This window comes from Stegastes partitus, unplaced genomic scaffold (assembly GCF_000690725.1).
Source record: "Stegastes partitus isolate 25-593 unplaced genomic scaffold, Stegastes_partitus-1.0.2 Scaffold137, whole genome shotgun sequence".
NCBI lineage: Eukaryota > Metazoa > Chordata > Actinopteri > Pomacentridae > Stegastes > Stegastes partitus.
Window position 1 is genome coordinate 709,918 of NW_007577868.1, and position 23,095 is coordinate 733,012.

The window sequence follows — 23,095 nt, forward strand, 5'->3', positions numbered from 1 at the left end:
TAGCGAGAAGCGAGAGTAAAGTGCAAGAAGAGGTTTAGATGTTAGTGACAGACATTTTAGAAACCAATCACAGCGATTATAGGAATACATCTGAAGGCTGAGGGCTTTTTGGGAGATTAAGTGGTTAGCAAAGCATGTTGTACCTGAAGCTGGACTTTTACAACTGAACCTGCTAGATCACCATGGTAACTTATTCTGCATAGCTAACCAGCTCTGAAGGAGGCTCTGCTCAGAGTTTTAGTCGGCTGCAAGATGCATCACTTTTTCATCAGTTCTTTTCCTGACCATATTCTCTCAGAGATACGGATTCACAGCTGAGGAAATACGTCATATGCCAGCCTGCTGTGCCATACATTCATCGTGCGTCACATTGCCCCAGGATCTTACATGCATGTAGCTGGTGATGCAGAAAATTCATTAATGTTTCTATGTTTAGTCCTGACTTGCTGCCAAGTCCATTTTACACTACTGCTGCTGCAGCTAATAGAACACAGATTGGAAAATCGACTACTCTGTTGGTATTTATAGCAGAATATTTATGCAATACCATCAATTTCACTTTGATTTGGCCAAAAACTGAAGAGATTTCCACGTACTCATTATGGAACAGTGTCCAACCTAAATGTATTAACTTGCAAGACTAAAGGTTTTCTACCAGCATTCCTCTCTCGGATCTTTTGCGGTAAGAGGCTTTTCACCGTAATACATTTTCATATTCCTCATAGCTCTCCATTATAACAACCCATTTCAATAGACTGAAGCAGGCGACATGGGCTATCGGCCTATTTTGTGAGTAAAAAGAGCCAAAATGATGTAGTTTTTATGGGACTGCGTACAGGGCCTGATGACGAAAATCTGGGTTTAAAAAGAAAAGTGATAACCGCCCCTTATCTGATTGGGGTTTTAGCGTTTGTTGATCCAGCTAATTCAAAGAAAGCTTGGCTATGTCAAACTTGCTTCATAGCACGTCTCTTAGAACAGGGATTGTAATCTGAACAATAGAAGCGAAAGGGATTTGGTAATACAGTCACATAAATCCATAAAAAAGTAGATCCAGGAATCCCTTTGTGCAATTTTGACACTGGAAACAAAGCTAAGATTTTTAATGCATTAAGGTGTGAACGCACCAACAACGGTCAGCATGGCGCTAGCTGAGTCCTGATCCAGGGTGGTGTTCATGATGCAGGTGTAAGTGCCTTCATCCTCATCGGTCACGTCTTTGATCAGCAGACTGTCGGTGTCCACTTCAAACCTGCGAGCAGAGCCGAGCAACATGATTTTGACTAAATCACATCAGAGTGAAGGTTTAATACCGGAATCTGGCTGAAAGTATCTCAGGGTCTTGGGTACCTCTCATCGTCTGGCAGCTCTCCTTTGTCTTTGAGCCAGGTCATGGTGGGAACGAGAGAAGGGTCGTGTTTGACTTTACACTCGAACACGGCGCTCATTCCTCTCTGCACCACCTTGTACTCCGGCTGCTTCAGGATACGAGTGGGCTCTGCAAGACAGAAAAGAAGAGCTGATAATGAGAAAAAATACAGCTTGATGGCATAATAGCTGAAAACACGTGAAAAAAAAAGTAGAATTTCTTTATTTATTTGTGTCCACAGGTAATAATACTGGAAAAATGACTCCACATACTATAGATATTTTACAACTTACATTTTTATTTGTTGCCTTTGTGTATACACAGTCTGCAGTTCAGCTGAATAGTCTGAGTTTGTCGGGTTTTCAGTTCCTGGATCTTTATTTTACCGAATTTAGTTCATAAAAATGGTTTCCTTGGGCAAATTTTAAAATAAAACATGTAAAATAAAATGATTTACATGATTTACTAAATAAGAATGTTTGAAAAATCCAGGCATTTTAAGTCTCATTTTGTCTATTGTTTTTTTTTTTTACTTTATATTTTGGTTGCAATAACATGCCTTTCAAACCGACTGGCGGGTTCTGGGGTTCACAAAGTTCAGATATATCCTCAACAATGAGCTTGTAGTGAAAGGTGCCATTTTTGTAATGATGCTGGCAGATCAGCAAAACTTTTTATTGTCTAGTTTTGCTGAGGACCACATGCATCAGGCAGAAAAAAAAAAAAGAAAAAAAAGCAACAGTTAAATCTTTGGATGACAGGCCAAAGCAGTCTGAAAAGATTCTGTGACGACCATGTACTGGTGGGTTGGGGTGTGTGGCTCAGGAATAAGAGTTAACCCACTTCAGTATAGTTGTAATTGTGATTAGCCCATACTAACCTTTAACCTCCAGGTAGACGTGGTTCTCCTTGATCCCCAGGTTGTTGGTGGCAATGCAGGTGTACTTTCCGCTATTCAGTGGTTGGGCCACATTGATTTCCAGTGTACCGTTCTCATGGATCACATATGGATCACCATCCTTAATGCTGATCTGACTGTCTTTGAACCTGCATACAAATAACAAGACAGTTTTAGTGTAATTCTTTAAGCTCGGAAAGAATTTAACATTTTAATTTAAAATGCAGCGTGAGGTGTTACCATGTGATGGTTGGTATTGGTGAGCCAAAGGAGGCACAGTGAAGTAATGCAGGGTTGTTGCTGATGACCTGGTACACTCTGTTGGGTGGCGTGAGAACCCTTGGAGGTTCAGCTGTTGGGCAAAAAAACAAACATTTAAATTACCACTTGGTGTATTTCCCCCATCACACACAGGCCTATATTTCCCAATTGTGCTGCTAGATTTTTAGAATAAAATAAAACCTTGAACTGATGCTTGGTTAGCTATTAATTTCCTACAATAAGAATCCGCTTTAACTCACCAAGAACGCTGACAAAAGCGTTAGCCATCAGGTAGCCAAACTCATTGGACGCGTTACATTGGTAGACAGCGCTGGACCCTGATGGAACGTTGCTGAGAATCACAGTGTCGTCGTCCACTTTGCGACTGTGGTCCTCTGGAGCATCTAGAACAGTATCAACAACAGAATACACTGTAAAAAATAATCTCCACATATCACTCTCCTGTAGTTCAACAATACTGGAATCAGCAGTTCAGCCCAGTTGGGAAACAGTGTTTGCGTTCTTCATTTAGAAGTATGCATACATGTACATTCAGTTGTTGAAAACATTGGTCTCATTGTACTCACTCTCTATGGGAACTCCATTGACAAACCAGCTGATCTTTGGTTTGGGTACTCCACTGACTCGACATGTCAAGATGCCGGTTTCATTCGGAGCGAGGATCAGGTTCCTGGGAGCGCTGACCCAGAAAGGAGCAGCTGAGGATCGTGAACAAGAATAAAGAGATTTCTGAGATGAAAATTACCAAAAAAATAAATACAACTATAGGTGAAGGAATGGTTGCATGAGAAAATGAAAATGCGTCAGTTAAGCTGGCCTGTGAAATATTTTAACTTTCACATGTAATTTCTTTATTTTCCCTTAGTTTTGGAACAAAAAGTCAACCAACAGAAAAAGAAACGATTTTGATAATTTTGTCTTGGCTTTTATGTGACAGTGAACCCAATATCTTTGGAATTTGGACTGTTTGGAAATTGTGATTGCCATTTTTAACATTTTTGGGTATTTTGTCAGCCAAATGACTTTTCACAAGACATAATTCCCAAAGAACAGATTTACAAATTGTGGTTGAAGGTCTAAGAAACCAAAACAGCCCAGTTCAAGTGATACATGGTTTGTAGGCTTATTTACTTATAATAACAAAACTGACACTACCTTTGACATTGACCTTGATGATGTGGTGCGCGGTTCCCAGGTTGTTTGTGGCCGTGCAGCGGTAATCGCCACCGTCCTCTTCAATCACGTCGGAAATCTTCAGCGTTTTCTTGAAGTTGTGGAAAGACGTTCTGCTGCTTGGCAACTCTCCTCCATCCTTCTGCCAAGAGATATCCGGAGTGGGCCTACCAAAGAAACCATTGTTTGAGTTTCGAGCCATTGTTTCTTGTTTTTGTAACATTTAATAGAGTAAACACAGACCTTTAAAATGAGACAAATCATGAAGCTAGTTGCAGCTCGTGCCAACTTACAAGCCCTCAGCGACGCATTCTAGCTCCAGAGTCTCTCCTTTCAGAACCATCTTGGTGCTGGTGGTGCCAAGAGGCAGCATAAAACCAGGGCGACGCTCCCCCTCTGGGCTGTCTGAAGACACGAAGACACAAATCAGCACCAGACCAAAACATTGGACCTGACGGATGTTGCTCCCACAAAGTTCACAAAAGAGCATATTAGGAAGGGAAACTGTAACCTCAGGGGGGTATTTACATTCTAGTGAAGGACAAAGGTACAGTACAGTCAAATATACAATTGTGAACAAAAGTTCACATGCTGATGTAAAGACCATGCATGGCAGTCTTGAGTTTCCAATAACTCCAGTAACTCTTCATTTTCTATGATGGAGTCATTGAAACATGTCTTTGTCACAAAAAGCAATGATGCATTTTGGTTCTTTTGTAGATTTATAATAGGTCTAATAAAGTCTGAGGAGCTCAGCACAGATATGAAAAAGCAAATCATTGATTTGAACAAGTCGGGATCGTCATTTGGAGCAATTTAAAAGCAGCTATTGATCCACAAATCTGTGAAAACAATGGCACTGTTGTGTCACTGCCATAGTCGGGAAGAAAACGCAAACTATCACCACCTCCTGATGTGAGACAACTGGTCAGGATGGTCAGGAGTCAACCAGGAATCAGCAAAAGGCAGGTCAGAAGTGACTTAGAACCTGCTGGTACACTGGTGTCAGTGTCAGTCAAGTCTGTTTTACATCACCATGGGCTGAGAGGCTGTAAGAAGGAAGCCGTTCTTATCCCCAAAGGCTGAAGTTTGCTGTTGATCACACTGACAAAAAAAAGGTCCCTTGGAGGAAATTTCTGTTGTCAGATGAAACAAAAATTGAGCCATTTGGCCATAATGACGGGACATATTTTGAAGGTAGAGGCCTTAAGTCCAAAAACACCAAACCTACCTACTGACTTCCTCAAGCATGGAGGTGGCAGTATTATTCTCTGAGGCTGTTTAAGTGCCAGTTAACCTGGTGCTTTACACAAAGTAAATGAAATAATGAAGAGGAGGTTTACCTCCACATTCTTCAGAAAAACCTCAAATCATTCACCACAAGTTTGGGTCTGGGACAAAGTTGGATGTTGCAACAAGACAGTGAAACCAAACACACATCAAAAGTGGCAAAGAAATATCTAAATCAGGCTAGGAATACGGTTTTAGACTGGTCTCCCCAAAGCCCTGACTCCGGACTGTGTCAAAGTCAATACATTTAGTTGAGCTACATCTATTCTGTCAAGAGGAGGTCAAAGATACAACCAGAAGCTTGTGGATGACGACAAAAGCACCACATTGAGGTGAAGGGACATTTAATCAAATTGCTGTATGAATACTTTTGGTCCAGCAGATTTTGCCATATTTCTGGAAGACCTACAGTGACAATGATGCATCTGTGGCAAAGATTCTATTATGAAAATTCAGAGTTACGGGAGTCAACAGAAACTCAAAGACTGCCTCTATACATGCTCTTTACAGATGTATTTTTAAACGTTTGTTCACAACTATACACTGCTGATGAAGTGTTTTGCTGAAGTGAGAGAAGGGACAGGAAATGAATGAGTGATGAGCCAGCACAACGCTAAAGGAAGTCTTTTTTTTTTTCTTTTTTTACACACAGTATGAGAATTATCTTAGAGAACGAGGGAGCACGAAGAATCTCCCTGAGTGAGATACCCGTCTGTTTGTTGCTATGGCAACACTGGGGCTCTTTGCAGAGAACACCCCCCCGCCCGCCAGCCGCACTCATACGTGCAGCACATCCTTCAGAAGTTCCTCACGAAACCATTTAGGTTTCCTTATTACTTCGCCGAAAAGGTCAGAAAATAACATTTCACAAGGTGGAAGACGAGTAACACCCTATTAGGATAATGAGGCGTATTCATTCGAGGCCATTGTGGAGAATGATATCAAGTTTTATCATTCCAAGTGAGTTGCAGTTAGCTGATATTTAATGTCATAGACGCTTTGAGGCTTCTTCGACCACATTAGGCTGTTATATATCAGCCACAGTTAACGGTTGATTTTTGCCATGTACTAAATACTGCATCATGCATTATTGCGTTTATATTGATCAAAATTGTGGGTTTGTTTGGCACCGTTTATCCCGAGACCTTCGACGTGCATATGGATGAAACGGGAGAAACCTCGGGAAGATATTAATATAATTAGAGGAGAGGATTAAGTTAAAGGCGTATGTCGGACATGATTATGTCGGGGAGTAAAATCAGGGCTGGGTTCACACTGGAGGGGCTGAATGGGGAATAAGCCAGCATCACTCACCACTATAGAAATCAGTGAAATTGTATAAAGCAGCCACAGTCGCATTCATTGTTTCCACTGTAATATAACAGAAAACCATAAGCATGCAAAACTAGGAAATAAACGTTTTTCGTTAGAATGACCTTTCCACTGTGCATTAACCGATGCATTAGCTCGAGAAAATGCATTTAAATCACAGACTGATGTTGACAGATTGCGGGCACTCTTATGTACTGTGCAGTAGAGCTGCAATGATTAATCAATTAGCAGTCAACTGATTCTGATAATTGATTCATCTGTTTGAGAAATTTTTCAAGAATAACAATCAAAATTCTTTAAATTTCAGACTCTTAATTTGAGGACTTCATCTGACGTTTTATAGACCAAATTCATTAAACAATAAACAAACAATCAACAATGAAAACAACAATTCGTTGCAGCCCTACTGTGCAGTTCCATCATTGTGATAGTGAACTATGGCCATTGCAAAATCAAATCAAAGCCCAGGAAAAGGTAGAATACAGGAAGATTAGCAACTAAAATTCATCTACAGCTCTGACAGTTTTGCAAGAGCATCATAAGGAAATAAAACTGAGGAGTAAAACATCATCTACAACATGGAGAAAGCATCTCTAAATGTGAACTAAGTGACTGGATAATAAAAACAGTGAGATAAATGGACTGTTTGAGTTTCTATTCGGTGACATCAGTTGCTTATTTCTCCTTCTGTGTCTCCACTTACTGTCCAGCACATTGACTGAGATGGGCTGTTTCTGCTGGATGGTCTGCGTATGCGGGAAGCGAGCGTAGCAAATGTAGTCGCTCCTGGTGTCTTCTGGGAGAACATTGGAAAAGTACAAGTCTCCATTCAGGACCTGGGACACTCGTTTATCCAAGGGCAGCCGCTGGAAATCTGAAACACAGGGAATAATCGATCAGCGTAAATAGCTCGTTTGATTCGGTCTTACAAGAAAAAGACTTTTACTTTTCCACAGGGTCGATGCATAATTTCAGCGGTTCTTTTAATAAATGGATGAAAAGGGTTCACTAATGCATGTAGTGACTGACTGCAGCTGTTTGTGACTTTCTTATGTCCTTGCATGCGTGCAGCTACGTATACATGCACATGACTCACTGTTATCCATCCAGAAGATGACAGGAGGAGGTAACCCAGCAGGGGGTCGGCAATGCAGCACCAGGGAGACCCCCATCTGCACCACGATGGCCTCATTTCTCTCCTTCGACCATAAGGGGGACCCTGTGAGTCGCAAACGCCACATAAAACACGCTGAGAGGATAATATCATTCATATTTTTACTGTACTAAGTAGCAATCGGAGCCCCTACAATGTATTTTAACCTACATTTGGATATAATGGAATAGATCAGAGTTAAATGTCTTACTGGACTGTCGGATGACGATGTTGTTGGACACAGCGGTGCCGTGCTCATTGTGAGCTGTACACTGGTACGTTCCCTCGTAGGCTTCAGCCTTCTCCTGGCTGATGTCGATGACCAGAGTTCCTGAACCGGGCTTCATTAGGACTTTGGAGTCTTTCTCTACATCAAAGTGGCTCCCATTTCTCGTCCATGAAAAGCTGGAATCGACAAGAGCAACAGATTTATTTTCCAAGTGATAAATAACAAAACGGTAAAGGATGCAGTTTAACCCATTTGTTTGATCCTGAAGCGCCAATTTTAAAAAATTTACACTGAGGTCCTTGAAGACAAAAATGTCAAAAACAATGCCAGAAAAACAGAATATATTCATAGTTTTTGCTTTCAATGACTTATCTTTTGATCAACATCAGTCCTAATCATAGTTTCCAAACATTCATTTTAACCCTTTAAATGCCAGTTTTGTCAAAAAAAAAAAAAAAGCCTAATAACAGAATGCATGATTTCATGATATGATGGCAGAGGGATCAAAAACAGCAGTTATAATGGGTTCCAATGGGGACATTTTTGCTTAAAGAAGGACAATTTTGCATACACAGTGTATTTCTAATGTATTATGGTTGTTAAAAGGAGGTCAAAATTCCCCCCAAAATGTGCACTTTTCCCACATTTAATGCCAAATGCACAGCAAAATGAGATAAACATCAAAAATGAAGAGGACAAAATGTTCTCCTGGACGTATGAGGGTTAAATCATCTAAATATACATTAAATATACATAACATTTAGACTTCACTGGGAGTTTGGCCAATTCTCATTTCATTCAGATCCTGGTGGTAAATGTACTCTTCCAGGTGTGTTTCTCAAGCTCCCGAGTCTCCAAGACAACAGTTGCCAGGGTGACTCATATTTCCGCTCTGCTCCAGGTTAAGTCGCCCCCAGAAGCAGAGCTATAATTGAACCATAACACGCTGATTGTAAATCATTTATTAGGCGTTTCGGAGTAGTTCTCTCACCTGGGTTGAGGCTTCCCCTTGGCCTCACAGTGGATGACGATGTTCTCCCGCGGATCAAAGATGTAATCTTTCGGAGACTGCAGTGTTATAGTCGGGGGCTGGGGCACTGGAGAAACAGAGGCATAGCTCACACACACTGACAAACTTGACACACTGGATAAGACTTTGCAAACAGAGGATACGCAGGCAACATGCAACAAGCATTTACATTAAGCCAAACTTTTAAGTCATGCGGAGCCGAAACACTCACTGCAAACAAAGACACAGCAGCTTTCTCGACTCCACTTACCATCCCGACATCTACTAAGCCAAGCAGGTCTTTTCACACAATTACAGTGCTGAAATAACTGCATGCACATTGCTGCTTAAAACCACACAAAAGAGAATTTTCAAGAGCAAAAACTCCACACTTTGGGCCAACTTACATCCGTCCAGTACTTTAGCTTTTTGTCCAACATGACATGCCGAACCACAGTAATAGAATATTGAGGAAAAGGTGTTAGTTTTTGCAAAGGAGTAAACAACAGGTGAAACAGTTGTACATTCAGGTACTTTAAAGCATTTTATTGAACCTGCTCTATCAGCTTTATCACGTTTTTCGGTGTTTTGTGATGCAGGTGCAACAAATGCAAGAAAAGTAGTTGAAGATTTTCAAATTTCACTCATGATGTGGGATAACTAAAGAGTTCCTTCAAAATATAATTACATTCTATGAAAACCACATGCTAAAACATGCAGAGCTGAAAGAAAGAAACCCCCAGTCTTCCCAGTACAGTCAGTTACTGCAGTTTCAGGTTCATTGTACCCCAAAGTGGGAAAGAGCTACGTCAGCATGAAACATTTCCTCAATTCACACAAGTAAACCATCATGTCCTGGATTCACAGTGCCTGTAAATGTAACACTGACGAATACTTACGATCAAGAGGCACTTCGAGCGCTACAGTCGTGTGACTCAGGAGTATCAATAGCACAGCTTCGAAGCCTGGCACCCACTTCCTGTTCCTGTCCATGTTCGGGCGTGTCGGTGTCACGATGAAAACCTTTTCCCCAGGTCCAACGGCAGAGTCAGGGCGGTCAACAGGGTGAAGACGTCTGAATCCACACTAGACAGAGGAGGAGGAGAAAACATCATTCCACCACATCCCAAACATGCTCTATATTCAGTTGAGATCTAGCGAAAGTTATTAAAGAACATGTTCAAGAATCCAATTTAAAACTTAGGAGCCATCAAAAGATGGGTCACCGTGGTTGTAAAGGGATGGACATGAGCCGCAACAGTACTCAACTACTACCACTACTATCCACTAACAATTCTCTGTTGAGTTTAAGCGGTGATCTGTTGGTACTAAGGGGTCCCAAAGTGTGCCAAGAAAATATCATCCACCAGTATCACTGATACAAAACAGGATGGATCTATGCATTCATGTTGTTTACGCCAAGTTCTGACCCTACCATCTGAATGTCGCAGCAGAAATTGAGACTCATCAGATCCGGCAACGTTTTTCCAATCTAGCTACTGCTGCCTTTCTCTCATCTTGAATCCCCCTGACCATTCTCCTCTGACCTCTGGCGTCCACAAGGAATTTTCTCCCAGACAACTGTCGCTCACTGGATGTTCTCTCTATTTTGGACCATTCTCTTTAAACCCTAGAGACGCTTGTACGTGAAAATCCCAGTAAATCAGCAGTTTCTGAAGTCGTCAGACTTGCCCGTCTGGCACCAACAACCATACCACATTCAGAGTCATTTAAATCACCTTTCTTCCCCATTCTCATGCTCGGTTTGAACTTCTGCAGGTCATCTTGACTATGCCTACATGCCTAAATGCATCGAGTTGTTGCCATGTGTTTGGATGAATCAATATTTACGTCAGTGAGCAGTTAAACAGGTGTACCTAATACAGTGAGCGTATACAGGATTAGCCTTTAAAAAAGAACTATAGTTAAACATGTATAAATATTTAGCCCAGCTACAATGGAAAGCTTATTTTACTGCATTTTTCAGTGACGTGAACCGACATTCTTAAGGCTCATTATCCAAAGTGAAGAATCTTAAGTAAGGCAGTGCAAGCGGATCGTCTGTCAGACAGCAAATCATTCTGCCAACGTGAAGACTTTGGCAGGAGGAGATGTCCAAACAAACTCGATTCCCATCCTTAAACCACTCGAGCATTCTGCACTTGTCTGTTCTCTGCTGTTATTTACCTTCTCTCGTGATAAAGAACCCAGTGAGACACAGTTGCTCAGCATTTACATTCGTGTAGCAGTCACTAGAAGAAAGCTTCTCAGTGTATCTGCTGACAAAACCCATCAGCTGGGCCTTCTATTCCAGAGACTTTGTAGAGTTATGCGGCACAAGCTGACTTCACATTGCATTGCCCTCCCGACAAAAAATCCACTCAAACATCCCATGTGCCCCGCCGAGATGCCCCCGCCTGACCACGTGCCTGCCTGTAAACATATGGCATGTGAGTGCGCTCGGCTGGAACGATCACAACTCTGCTGCAGATAGAGCCGCACAGATTGGCACATGCGTGCACAAACGCAGAACCGTCCCTGTCAGTGTGTCATATGGATCAAGTTACACATGAGTGCAGACCGATCAGCGCTAGCTGCTGCTGCTGCTGCTGTTGTGTAGCGCGCAGCAAAAGGGATGCGGATTGATGCGTACAGCCGTTACAAGCGCACAAAATCATGTTGGCATTAATGGGCTCTTGTAAAGCGCGCCATGGGGAGCGGGGAATTATGTGTTTGTTTTTCCCTTTTATGTCCCCCTGTCTTGCACAAAGTTGTGTCGCATGTGCATTAGCAGGCTTTGATTTATCAGCAGATTTATCATATTTTACTGCACCGCTGGCATTAAGACGCTCCTATACACACACCGTTCTTGACTAATGTCTCTTTTATACAGTATACATTGATGCCACATAATATTTCACCTTAAAATGTCTGCGAGATTTCTTCTCCACTGCCACAATCATAAATTAACTGGCACATTTTTTTGTATTTCGACTGACTAAACTTCAAAGCCCAGCTTACATTTGCTTTGTAATTAATCATCCTGTGTTTTCCTTTGAGAAAAGACTTAGAAACAGAAAGAGGCGACGTTGTATTTTTTACCTTCATGCTGGCGTCCTGTAGTTTTGCAATAAATTAGTGAATACTAGTAGAAGCCTGAATTCTGTCATAAATAACGTATATGGTCACTGCGAGCCAAACACCAGCTCATCCTACATGTGATTTCTGCAGTTTTTTGCAAGTTCCAAAGTATTTTCACAACTGGGCAGGTGTCTAACCTCTCATTAGAGGATCTTTGTCTGGTGAAAAAACAGAATTTAAAGTCCATGTGCAGTAAATCTGATCATTTGATTTCTTTACACATTATACATGTCTGCAAATAATTGACTGACTAGACTGTGGAATTAAGCTTTTTAACTGTTTTCCAGCATTTTTTGTTCAGGATTTTTGGTTGGGTGAAAAATGTTTAGTTGCTAAAGCACTGGAGCCACACTTTGCATGACCCCTTCTCCTAAGACTATTAAAAACTAGAGTGCAATAACATCAGAGGTTCTCCTGCTAGACTGAGTTACTGTACTTACTACAGTTAACAGTCTGCTAGCATGCAAACGCATCTTCCATGGATACCAGAATTTGCAAAACGCAGCTCAGCCTCCTTGTATAGATTTCCTAAAAATGATGGTATGGGGAAGCCTCTGTCATGACCAATGGGTAGTTTTACAAATTCTCATAATCAACTGGGATTCAAGGATAATGTTGTAGGTAAATAATGCCAAACTGACCATCTTCCTCCTTGTTTTCTGCCTCTCATCCCAATGACATCTGGTGCCACTGTTGACAGCACACATCCATCGATGCCTGTTGTGTGCTTGGTTTACTATCATAAGTGGGATAACTACAGTGTGCATTTATGATTTTATATATAACCTTTCTGATTCAGTTAAATCTCAATTCTGCTTCCACGGCTAGTATGGCTCCTTTTACAACCCCAACAATAAAGTAGAAACACCACCTTTCTCACTACGTAACAGAAGCTGTAGAAGCTTCCTCAGAGTAGAATTCTATGGTTGTATTGAAATGCACTAAATTTTTCATGTGCATAAAATGAGTGAAATAAGCAGGTTGTATTATAAAAGTGACAGTTTAAACCAACAACGGGACATATTCTGAGAAGCGGCCATGTCTGTAGTTCTTTTGCATGGCACTAAATTTAAAAGCAGATTTTACCCCAAGCAATGATGTCATCACCTTACGCACCCATGATATCCCAAGAACACTTTGGAAGAACTGCAGTTCAGAAGCAAAAGTGTTGATTTACCCTAAAAGACCTGAACTGAGAAGTACCGCGTCATAGAACACAGTGTCGGGACTGCTGAGGTGACACACGGCCCCTAATTCTTATTCAGACTACAAGCAGGTGCACACATCTTACACCTGCAAGTACGGGAACAAATCTACAGCAGGGAAAAGTGCACTGCTAACATCAGATAGTTAAAAGTAGCTCAGTAGCAGCACATTAAACAGCATGTAAATGTTCCTGCAAATGTCACTTTGGTGCACGTTCATCTGTTCTCTGATTCTGGCAGGCTGCAACCTGCTGTCAACCAATCACGGATAATGACAGATCCCTCTAGTTAGCTGTGACAAAAACTGCATTTCTGACATTTCTGAGACCTTTAATAAAATTATTACAAATATATCTAAACAAAAAAAACCCTTTATGTTCTTTTTGACTATAAAACAGGATGACTATACTTGACTTTAATTCTCAGTTCTGGACTATATGACTTGCAGAAGTAGCCATTTTCCCAATGAGCTGGTTGAATTAAGGTATCCTCAGGGTGACAGTAACTCCAGTCAGCAGCCTGAGTTGGAAGTGGAGGTGGAGCAGTGTGCTGCTGTCAGGTAAGAGTCTCAGTGGATCTTGACATCTTAATTATTCATGAACTGCCGCGTAGAGTTCGGCGCACATTAATGCAGAGATTGACATGTAAGCAGGGGGTTAAATTCATCAGAAGGTGAATCTAACAGGCTCACGGCTGGATTCAGTCCACTTATATCTCTGCTCTGCATTACAGAAAGCATGTCTTATGACACAGGGAGAGTAAGGGACTCTAGAAAAGCAGTGTGTCAGATTTTATCCAGCTGAGCTATGCAGAGAGTGTGAGCTAATACAACCCCAGGACACGGCTAATTAGGCCGTCACGTCCTATTGGATATTACTCTCACTGGTTAATCGAGGGGATAGTCAACAATGAGAAAGGGACCCACACAACTGAATGCATTAGATGGAGTCCATGCATACTAAATCTTCTACTCTCATTGTGGGAAAAAAAAGCAATATGATCACGCAAATGTAAAAGCCCATCTTCAGATTAATTATTGCAGTAATGTTCCGTTCAGCTACAGCAGAAATGGCCTCCCACACAGTGGTGCCGGCCATATGGACCGAAGATGGAACTCCCAAAGACACAGTGAAGCCCGGATCATTCGTAGAGCTGCTTTTAAGTGGCATTCTGTCTAAAAGGTAATGAGTGACAACAAATGAAGGTATGAGATACTAGCGATCGAATGCACAAATAGGTACAAATGAAAATATTTATTATAGCCGATGTTTAAAAATCACAGACATCACATTCAACCCAATTTTTCCAAGTCTAATTTTAAAAACCATTCGAATATTAAATTATTTATCTGTAGTGATCTGTTAAATTCAGAGCTCTCAATGTGCAAAACAGACTGAATGCACTTTAGGTCATTGAGTTGTGTGCTCAGTAAACTAGGATGCTGCTCTCTTTGCCAACTAAAAATGAAAATATGAAGCTTTGCCGAATACATGCAGCCAAACCACCTGGGAAGTATTGTGAATAAACATTTCAGATTTAACACCACAGATCAGAAAGCTGTGTATAAAACTGTGCATTTGTAGAAATCACTCCTGTGGCTGCCACTTATCACTGTTTTCCCACTGATTCATCTATTGACTATTTTACTGATTAGTCGGTTGATCTAAATGCTTAATTTTCCTCCAACAAAAGCAAAACAGTAAAGTTGGTGGAGTTAAACTAGAAACTCCAACATGGCAAAATGAATAAAAAGACTTCAGTCACGAGTGCAACTTCAAAAGAAATCCAGGTTTCTGTCAAATCCTTAAACCTTTAATTTTACAAGCGATGAACAGCTAAAGCAACTCCATCTCTCAGACTTTAGTGGTAGATTAGAATTTCATGAAAATATAGTTGAATTGTCAGCCTTTATCTCAGGTGTATTGTGAGTTTGTCAGATGATGCTGTAGCTATAAAAATCATGATTTTAGCGTTAACAGGTTGTCTTATTGAGCTGCTTTCAGTCATTATCTAATATCGTTTCGTTATCTAACAAGAGAAACAGAAAAATGTGTAAATGAGAACAGCTTTATTGGGAATTTGGATGTACAAGAATACAGTATATGTGAGCTCAGAGAGCAGGAGAGAAGCAAAGGGATGTAAAGTGAAGCCATGCTGGATAGTACTGATGTGTTTTTTCTCTTCAGGTTCTAATGCATTCTGGTGTGCCATTGAAACTCTGCACAGTGTATAAAAACACCTTTTCGTTCTGTGATTAGTTGAAGTGCTCCCACACTTTTTAAGGTTTTGGTGTTTGGAAACTTTTACCCCGAACCGAGTCAGATTCTGCTTCAATCACCAATGACTCGAGCCAAATACGACAAACATCAGTAATAATGAGGAAAAAACATTTGTTAAAATGAACTTAAATTTTAAAAAAGCAAAACTGTGTTGGCTAAAAACACTGATGTTGACAATGACGTCTTTGAGTACACTGACTAATCGTGGTTGTGCTGACAAAACGAGTTCTTGCCTTCAAAATAATTCAAACAAATTACAGGTTCATCTGAGATTTTTTTCTACTTGTGAGTTATCGTTTAGAAAATAACGCAAAGTGAAAGTTTGGATTTTGTAACTGTAAGACAAGGCAGCCATGTTTCACTCTACAGTTACTGTTTCTCATGTTCCAGCATTTAAGCAAAATTACACTTCATGTTTATTAGAAAGAAGACTGATATCAAGCTTCTAACCCAACTCTCTGATGGAAACCAAATAAGCCATTTCTTTAAAACAGAATATTTCTACATTTCATAAATAAAAAAAAAAATACATTCTGTAAAAATAAAACCCCCCAACATGTGAACATAACTGTACATATGTCATCTGTTTTCATCCTGTGTTTCCATTTTTCTGTCTAACCAGGGTCACGTCTCCAGAGAGGAAGCTGCCCGAGGGTTAAAGAAGAAGAAAAAAAACAACAACATAGCAGGCAACACAGATGACTCCCTGAGCACGGGCACAAACAGAAAACAGACACACAAATACATCAAATTAGCTACCATGTGCAAATGTCAGCATCTCCATATTCCAACAGCTCGAATGTCACCAAGTGTTAACTGGCTCATCGCGTCGACTTTGGCGTCGGTGATACATCAGCGCCTGTGATTTGCATGATCACGCACCGGAAAACCGAACCTTTAACCTTTAAAGCGACACTCTTTCATACCTGTTTGTCGCGCGGTCGAGTGTGTTTATGAAGCCTGTTGAGGGAATTTTTCAAAAGGGAAAGGCTTCGCCACGAGGCTGTACTGTGCAGCGTGGCGGAAGACATTTCTCTGGCAGCAGTATTATCCAGAGAAAGACTTTCCTTTTTTTTTTTATTATTGCAGTTACACACATGCTCGCATTCATCCTTGAGCTAAAAAGGGGAAAAATAATTTCTCGTTGCTCATTTTCCTCACAGGCTACAAACAAAAACAAAGATGATGATGATAAAGAGGACTCAGCAGAGGATGAATAGCACGGCTTAGGCTGGTGGGCAGGTCATCTCTCATCCTTCTCTTTCCTGACTCGGGTCAAAGGTCAAACAGTTGATCAGATCAGTCCATCCTTTCCTCTTTCTTTCGTTCATTTTCTGTCTTTTTTTTGGTATTTCGCTGTCTTCTTTGTGTTTTTTGATCCCTTCTTCAACCAAGGTCAAGAGCACGATGCCATAGTGATGAGAAAATCGCAACAGCTGCAACACTGGGGCTGTTCAATTTGATTACATTCAAGCAGATTGAAACATTCATGGGCTGTTTATGCTGCCCATTAATCAATACACACCACATAGTTTCACTGACGTCTTAACAACCACATCTCGCACATTTAGCCGCTGTCAGTCAACGGTTTTACAAATTCATTCCGTCCTCCTTCTGTGACAGTCGCACGTTTGATGCTATCTCACGTGGAAAAGCTCCGACGCATGTTTTAAATCTATTACACAGCGAATACTGAACCGAAGCTCGAAGATTACATCGCAAATCCAAGCGCAGGATCGATCACAGAGCTGAGCGATTTAGAGAATATATCTATGATGCACTACGATCTGGCTAATCTGTCACCGATACAGTATTTTTTGGAGCGTTTACAGTATCGGACGCTCATCTTTCTGCAACAGGACATGGTTTAGTGCATCTTTAATACAGCCGTCCGATATCTCTGCAAACCCTCATATCTGCACAATATCCTCACAAATCATTTCTGCTCCCTTTCATCGTGAGAGTTTGCAGTGAAATACAAGGAGTCTTTATTATCGGATGAGTCAGTATTTTACAACCTCGTACAGGAGCGTAACCACTGCTGCTGCACAACACCACACACAAATAAAATGTAATTCACGGTTAAGGTTACACACCAAGTACGTCCCTGAATTATTCCAGCAGCGTACCCATTAACATGTGCACCACACGCTGACCTTCAGCAACCTGCAGCTCTTTCTATTTGGAAGTAAACACATGAATTATGCCGTTCGAGTCTCTTCGACCGAGACCTTGAACTCGTCCACGCGCTCTCTTCGAAATGACCCCCCGCTCATAAAAAGCGACCGCCATAAGCAGATCTCTCAACGGATGACATGACACGAAAGCCGGCTGACACGAAGCCGACAGCGTTTCTGCCTCTCACTTTGCAAAACCCCGCAGCGGCGTGCTAAGTTGGTCACTACACGGCCTTCAGTCGCACCGCCGAGGGATGACAGCCCCGACGAGACGGATGAGGGAGGGAGAGGGAGGCAACGGGAAGCAGGAAAGAGAATTAAGAGGGAGGGATGGAAAACACAATCATCCAGCAGTCACATCAAATCACGGTGACACAGATATTTCTGAGACAATAAACCAGAGCCAGACTGCTTTCAGCTGGAGTGGACCGGCGCGCGTGTTCCTCTTATCTGTACACGGATAGATAGATTTGTACATCACTGACAGCACAGTGACGGTTTGTAGAGGAAAACCTTGAATCTGTCATGAAATTTGGCACCAGATGTATTTACTTTGGATGCTGATGTTTCACTCCTTTTGTCTCGACAGTGAGCACATGCATTAAAGCACAGCGACCGCACTATGTTCTACAATCTCCAGGTCACCGGAGTGGGAGCTGAGAGCCGTGAGAGTCTCCAGAAACACATGAGAATGAATTAAAGCCTAAATGTGAACCCAAGGTCAATAGTTCTTTTAGTTTGGTCCTGCTACATTTTTGGGCTCATTTTTCACTGCAATATAAAGTGCAGAACCTCTATGGAAGCAGAACCACGGCTAGGACATGGAAAAGGGTCAAAAATATGTATAAATATTTGAAAAAATTTAAAATGAAAGTTGAATTTCTGTGTTCAGGTGCCCACAGGTATCACCAATACTGGACAAAAATGGTGACCCTACATACTGTATGTTGTATAGACATTTTACTAAATGCTGTACATTTTAAGTTTGTCTCCATACTCGATGTTTACACAGCCTGCAGTTCGGCCTTGTTCAACTAAAAAAGAAAAAATCATTTTGTCATTTTTGACTGTTACTTGTTGCTGGGACATGATATCGTCTTGTTTTCGCCAAAGAGTACAGACTATTTTTGAGTTTTTTTACCGACTGATAACTGCAAATGTTTGTTTTTGTGCAGATTTTTTAAATGAGACACAGAATAAAAGATTTTGATGAAAATTAGATTTGGTTGATTATCCCAGCGGAACTAATTGTCAAACATGATTAGTCCAAGGACTGTTGCAAAGCTTGCTTTTTAAGGATCTACCTCTGATAAATGGTGTGATTTTGTCTTAAAAAAGATAGCATGCCTCATATATGCCGGTGGATTCTGGGGTTCAGAACTGCTGACATCGGACAAAGCAGACTTTGCATTTTGTTATTCCAGTGTGCGTTTCCAGAGGGGGAACGTGCATCTCGGCTTCTTTTAAAAATCACTGAAACCACGACGAAAACTTAATTTCACACAAAACTGGTAGCTGAATGCACTCCAGTTACTGGGCTTCTGAAAAGGGAGCGGGAAAGAAAAAGGAGGACAACCTCCTGTAATCACAAACAAAAAGCAGTTCAGACCACACACACATCATTTCTTACAGCATCTAACAACCGCCTTTGTGCAACCAGTGCCTGAGGGTAGAACCTTACCTAGTTGGCTCGCAGTACTTTAACAACTGGTCCCGCAATCATGTGAAAAGCAGGTGCTACTGTCGTGTCATTCTAAAAGGGGAATAATCCCTTTTCTCTTCTTTTAAACGTAGGAAGCATAATCCCTTGATACTGCTGTACTCCAGAAGCTGAACAGAACATCTTTTGTAAACTTGGCAACGGCATAAATAATCCGAGCACGCAACTCTTAAGCTCGAATGACAAACTGGAGTTGTGTTTCCAACCAGCATGATGAATATAAGTCCTACATTTATTCTCCCTGTGGCTTAGTTTGTTGTCGCCATCAGCTCCTGAGGTATATACCGCTCTCTTTAGGTGCTTTGTTCTATATGTTCCATGAGATTTCAAGAGCTAACTTGACAGTAAGAAATGCTAAGTGAAAGCAGTGCCGACGTATACTAGACAAAGACGTACAAACCCACTGGTCCTCTGTGCAAACATCCAAGGAAAGAAAGGTCTGACCCCGAGTAAGAAACACCAACCTCCTCTCAGTCTTTGTCTCTGTATCTGTCACTTTGATAACGTTATTGGCTGACTGCTCGGCCTCTCCTTCCCCTTATGTCTCTTTCTGTTTCCCGTCTTGGCAAACTCGCCCCAGCCGGCCGACCTACTGCGAACAAAGCCCACTGTAAGATGAGAAAATGCCCATTCTTCGGGGCAAAGGCCTCAACTGGACTTTTTGAAGTTGTACGGAAAACAACAGGTAGCAATGCCTCGCTTATCCGCCTTAATAGATGGGCTGCTATTCATATGGTTTTTTTTAGAGAGTTAAGTATTATTTACTTAAGCGTATTTGTGCTTCACACAATAGGCGGGTTGGGTTGCGCTTTTCTTCGCTTGAGAGGTAAGAAGAGATGGAAATAAAGCACTGACTGTGGAGCTAAAGTGAAGCTATGTTGGGTGTTTTACAAGGTGTATTTTCTGTCAAACAAATCGTCAACACCTGGGAAAAAAAAGACAAGGTGAGGTAATGTCATACTTGTGTTACGGATATGGGTTTGTGATTTCCAGGAAAATGTTTACAAAGCATGCACCAAAGACAGTCCTCCATCGATCAGGTAAGTTTGATTCCTTTTTGATCAGGACAGATTGCATGCTGAATATTAGGGATAGACCGATTATCATGGCCGATATTTGACATTTTTCTGATAATACCACTTTCTCATTTGCTGATGATGAGCCACTCTCTCTGTCTGTCATCACTCTGTAGTCTCAGAAATGTCCCTCAAGAGGACATTGCAAAAACTGAACAAGAAACACAAGCCATTGCCACAAACAAAAAAAAGTAGCTAAAAAAACATAGCTACTCTTACAGTGGCTAATGCTATGCTAATGGCTAGTCGCTAAATTAAAAGACAGCCACAGATTACTGTGAAATAGAATCTGGCAAACAATAATTAATAATGCTTTCCGATACGGACCTTGATGGACAATAAAGGTGATAAAACAGTGAAAGATTAAGAAAATAGAAGAACAGCAGACTTAACTGCAGGAGACAAACTGATCAATCTCAATTAACCCCTTATAAACAGCTCAGAGGGGCCTAATTCTATCACGCCTATTCCTATTTTACATATTCAGTTATAATCATCCTTATTAATGAAGAAGCCTAGTGATGAATGACAGGTTCTCTGCTATCACATGCTGTTAAAACATTACATTTAATGTGTATCTCTACCGAATATCAACCTTTCTTCAGTATAGGCAGCGAAAAAACCCATATTGGCAGATCCCTGCCGAATTTGCACAGTTTTGAAATACACAAGTTGCAGATACCCACTGCATTCTTGTATTTTGACCAGTAAGAAGCAGGCTGTAAGCATGTTTTCTACCCAGGTATCTCCCTTAAAAAACTGAAATCAGAGCCTCATGATTTAACTGCTTACTCCATCGGAAGCTGTCCGCTACACTGGAAGTTAATGTAAGAGGAGCTTTCACTACACTAACACCGCTTCTTTACAATGAAAAGACAGAACTGGCAGGCCCTTTGTCTCCGACAGCCCCCAAACCGGATCACACACAGCCGTCTCATCAAAACAAACTATCTCAGCCTCTTTTGCATGTGCACACACACACACACACACACACACACACACACACACACTGGGCCTTCCCTTTTAGGGTCAGTTATTCCAGCACCATCCACAGAATCCCCCAGCGCCTGCTTTTCTCTCAGGCTTTGTGAAGTGCTGATGGTCAGCATGCGCCTGTCCGCCCGTCCACACCTCTAACACCGACCCGCGGGAGCTATTGTCCTTCCTCGTTGTTTACCGCTGGGATACTGCTGAAATGGCAGGGGGTGTTCTAGGGCACAAGGTGACATCTCCGGCAGTAAAAAAGATGTGGCCACAGCGCCGCCGGCTACAGCTGTAATGACAGCAACTAATATTCACGTGCGCGCTGTGACCTGGTTTTGAAAGTCATGCAATATTGATTTGAAAATGCATTTTTAACCAGTTTAAGAAACGAGAATCATTACAGACAAAGGACAGCGTCATCCGCGTATTTATAAAAGATGAACATTTTAGCAAGTACATGCGGAAGTTAAAAATAATATAAAACTGGGGGTGTGGATAGAGTTTGTGTTTTCTAAAGGCAACATTTAGCAAAGCCGAGGAGTACAATAAAAGAAAAGGTAAAAATCAATTTTTGAGCGTGTGTGATTCATTTATTAACTAAGTTTTACAACAAGTGGACAGCAGAATTTCAACTGATCCATCCCTGAGGTATCCAAAAGCTCCTAAATGTCATTTGGTGACAGTATTGAGCACCACATGCATTAAATTTAATGACCTAAGTATCCATTAAATGTATATTGCACACTAGCTGCTGTGAGAAGAGACAAGCGGTCTTAGCTGTGTTTGTTCTAGCAGAAAATTAACCCAATTTGTGCTGTTAATACATACAAAAGGTGATTTTATGTGGTAGCTGGTAGGAGCTCAGCATTGACCTCAGCTATCTGACTAATAACAGCTGAATCAATTATGTATCTGAATGGCTCAGTGACCCTTATTTACAACCCTCCTCCCAACCTAGAAGGAATATTGGTTGGAGACTGTTTAGCTGAGGATTGTGTTCGATTATTCTAAGAATTATCAAAATCACAACATGGAGCAAAGAAGGAGCTGCAGTTTATCGATAAAGGTCAAATGTGTCGTAATATCCCATTTTAAATGAGGCATTGTGATGCAGAGATGCCTCGGCATACAAATTCTCCACACATAAGGGAATGTGCTAGTACGGTACAGATACTGGGAAAAAAAATCATGTCATTGTCAATCTTTGAAAAAAAAATAATAAGAAGAATCATGACTCATATTGCAATTGCAACGTAATGGCTAATAAATGACAGAATTAAAATGTGACTTTGTTTGCACATCATTCAGCCCTAATTAAAGCTGTATTGTATCTTCAAGCATCACTACATCTCTGACATTTACAGCTGGAGATAGCAAGCATATCAATAAATGAGGAGTTAAAATACGTACAATTTATCTTACTTATGTCAGAATCAGAAATACTTCATTGATCCCTGAGAAGACATACGGTAGAGTTGCTCCCATTATAGATAGATAGATAGATAGATAGATAGATAGATAGATAGATAGATAGATAGATAGATAGATAGATAGATGCATAAAATGTGCATTTTCTAAGAAAATAAAATGGAAGCATACAGTGTAATCTATGCAATTATGTAGCCTAACAATGAAAATGTCACTTCATGAATGCATCCTCGATAAGCCAAAAGGTCTCCTGACCCCTCACCCACTTGAAAATGTAACCGTGCTGCTGTGAACGCCCATGCTTCTCCATAAATCCCTGATATGAATAGCCTAACCGTGACACAAAAAAA

The 23,095-nt window shown here is 41.1% G+C and overlaps 1 protein-coding gene across 1 annotated transcript in view; it reads right to left on the reverse strand.

The window, feature by feature from the left end:
* The window catches only part of nrcama (neuronal cell adhesion molecule a), a 39,525-nt gene that overhangs the window by 11,510 nt on the left and 4,920 nt on the right, over positions 1–23,095 (reverse strand). The window contains exons 2-15 of the mRNA XM_008278911.1: positions 9,635–9,821; positions 9,143–9,160; positions 8,718–8,823; positions 7,709–7,902; positions 7,441–7,563; positions 7,044–7,218; positions 4,016–4,123; positions 3,705–3,889; positions 3,116–3,247; positions 2,789–2,932; positions 2,508–2,619; positions 2,250–2,416; positions 1,351–1,498; positions 1,128–1,252 (exon numbers count right to left, since the gene is read on the reverse strand). Of these exons, the coding sequence (XP_008277133.1) occupies positions 1,128–1,252; positions 1,351–1,498; positions 2,250–2,416; positions 2,508–2,619; positions 2,789–2,932; positions 3,116–3,247; positions 3,705–3,889; positions 4,016–4,123; positions 7,044–7,218; positions 7,441–7,563; positions 7,709–7,902; positions 8,718–8,823; positions 9,143–9,160; positions 9,635–9,728 (1,831 nt within the window). The 5' untranslated portion in view covers positions 9,729–9,821. The remainder of the gene's footprint in view (positions 1–1,127; positions 1,253–1,350; positions 1,499–2,249; positions 2,417–2,507; positions 2,620–2,788; positions 2,933–3,115; positions 3,248–3,704; positions 3,890–4,015; positions 4,124–7,043; positions 7,219–7,440; positions 7,564–7,708; positions 7,903–8,717; positions 8,824–9,142; positions 9,161–9,634; positions 9,822–23,095) is intronic.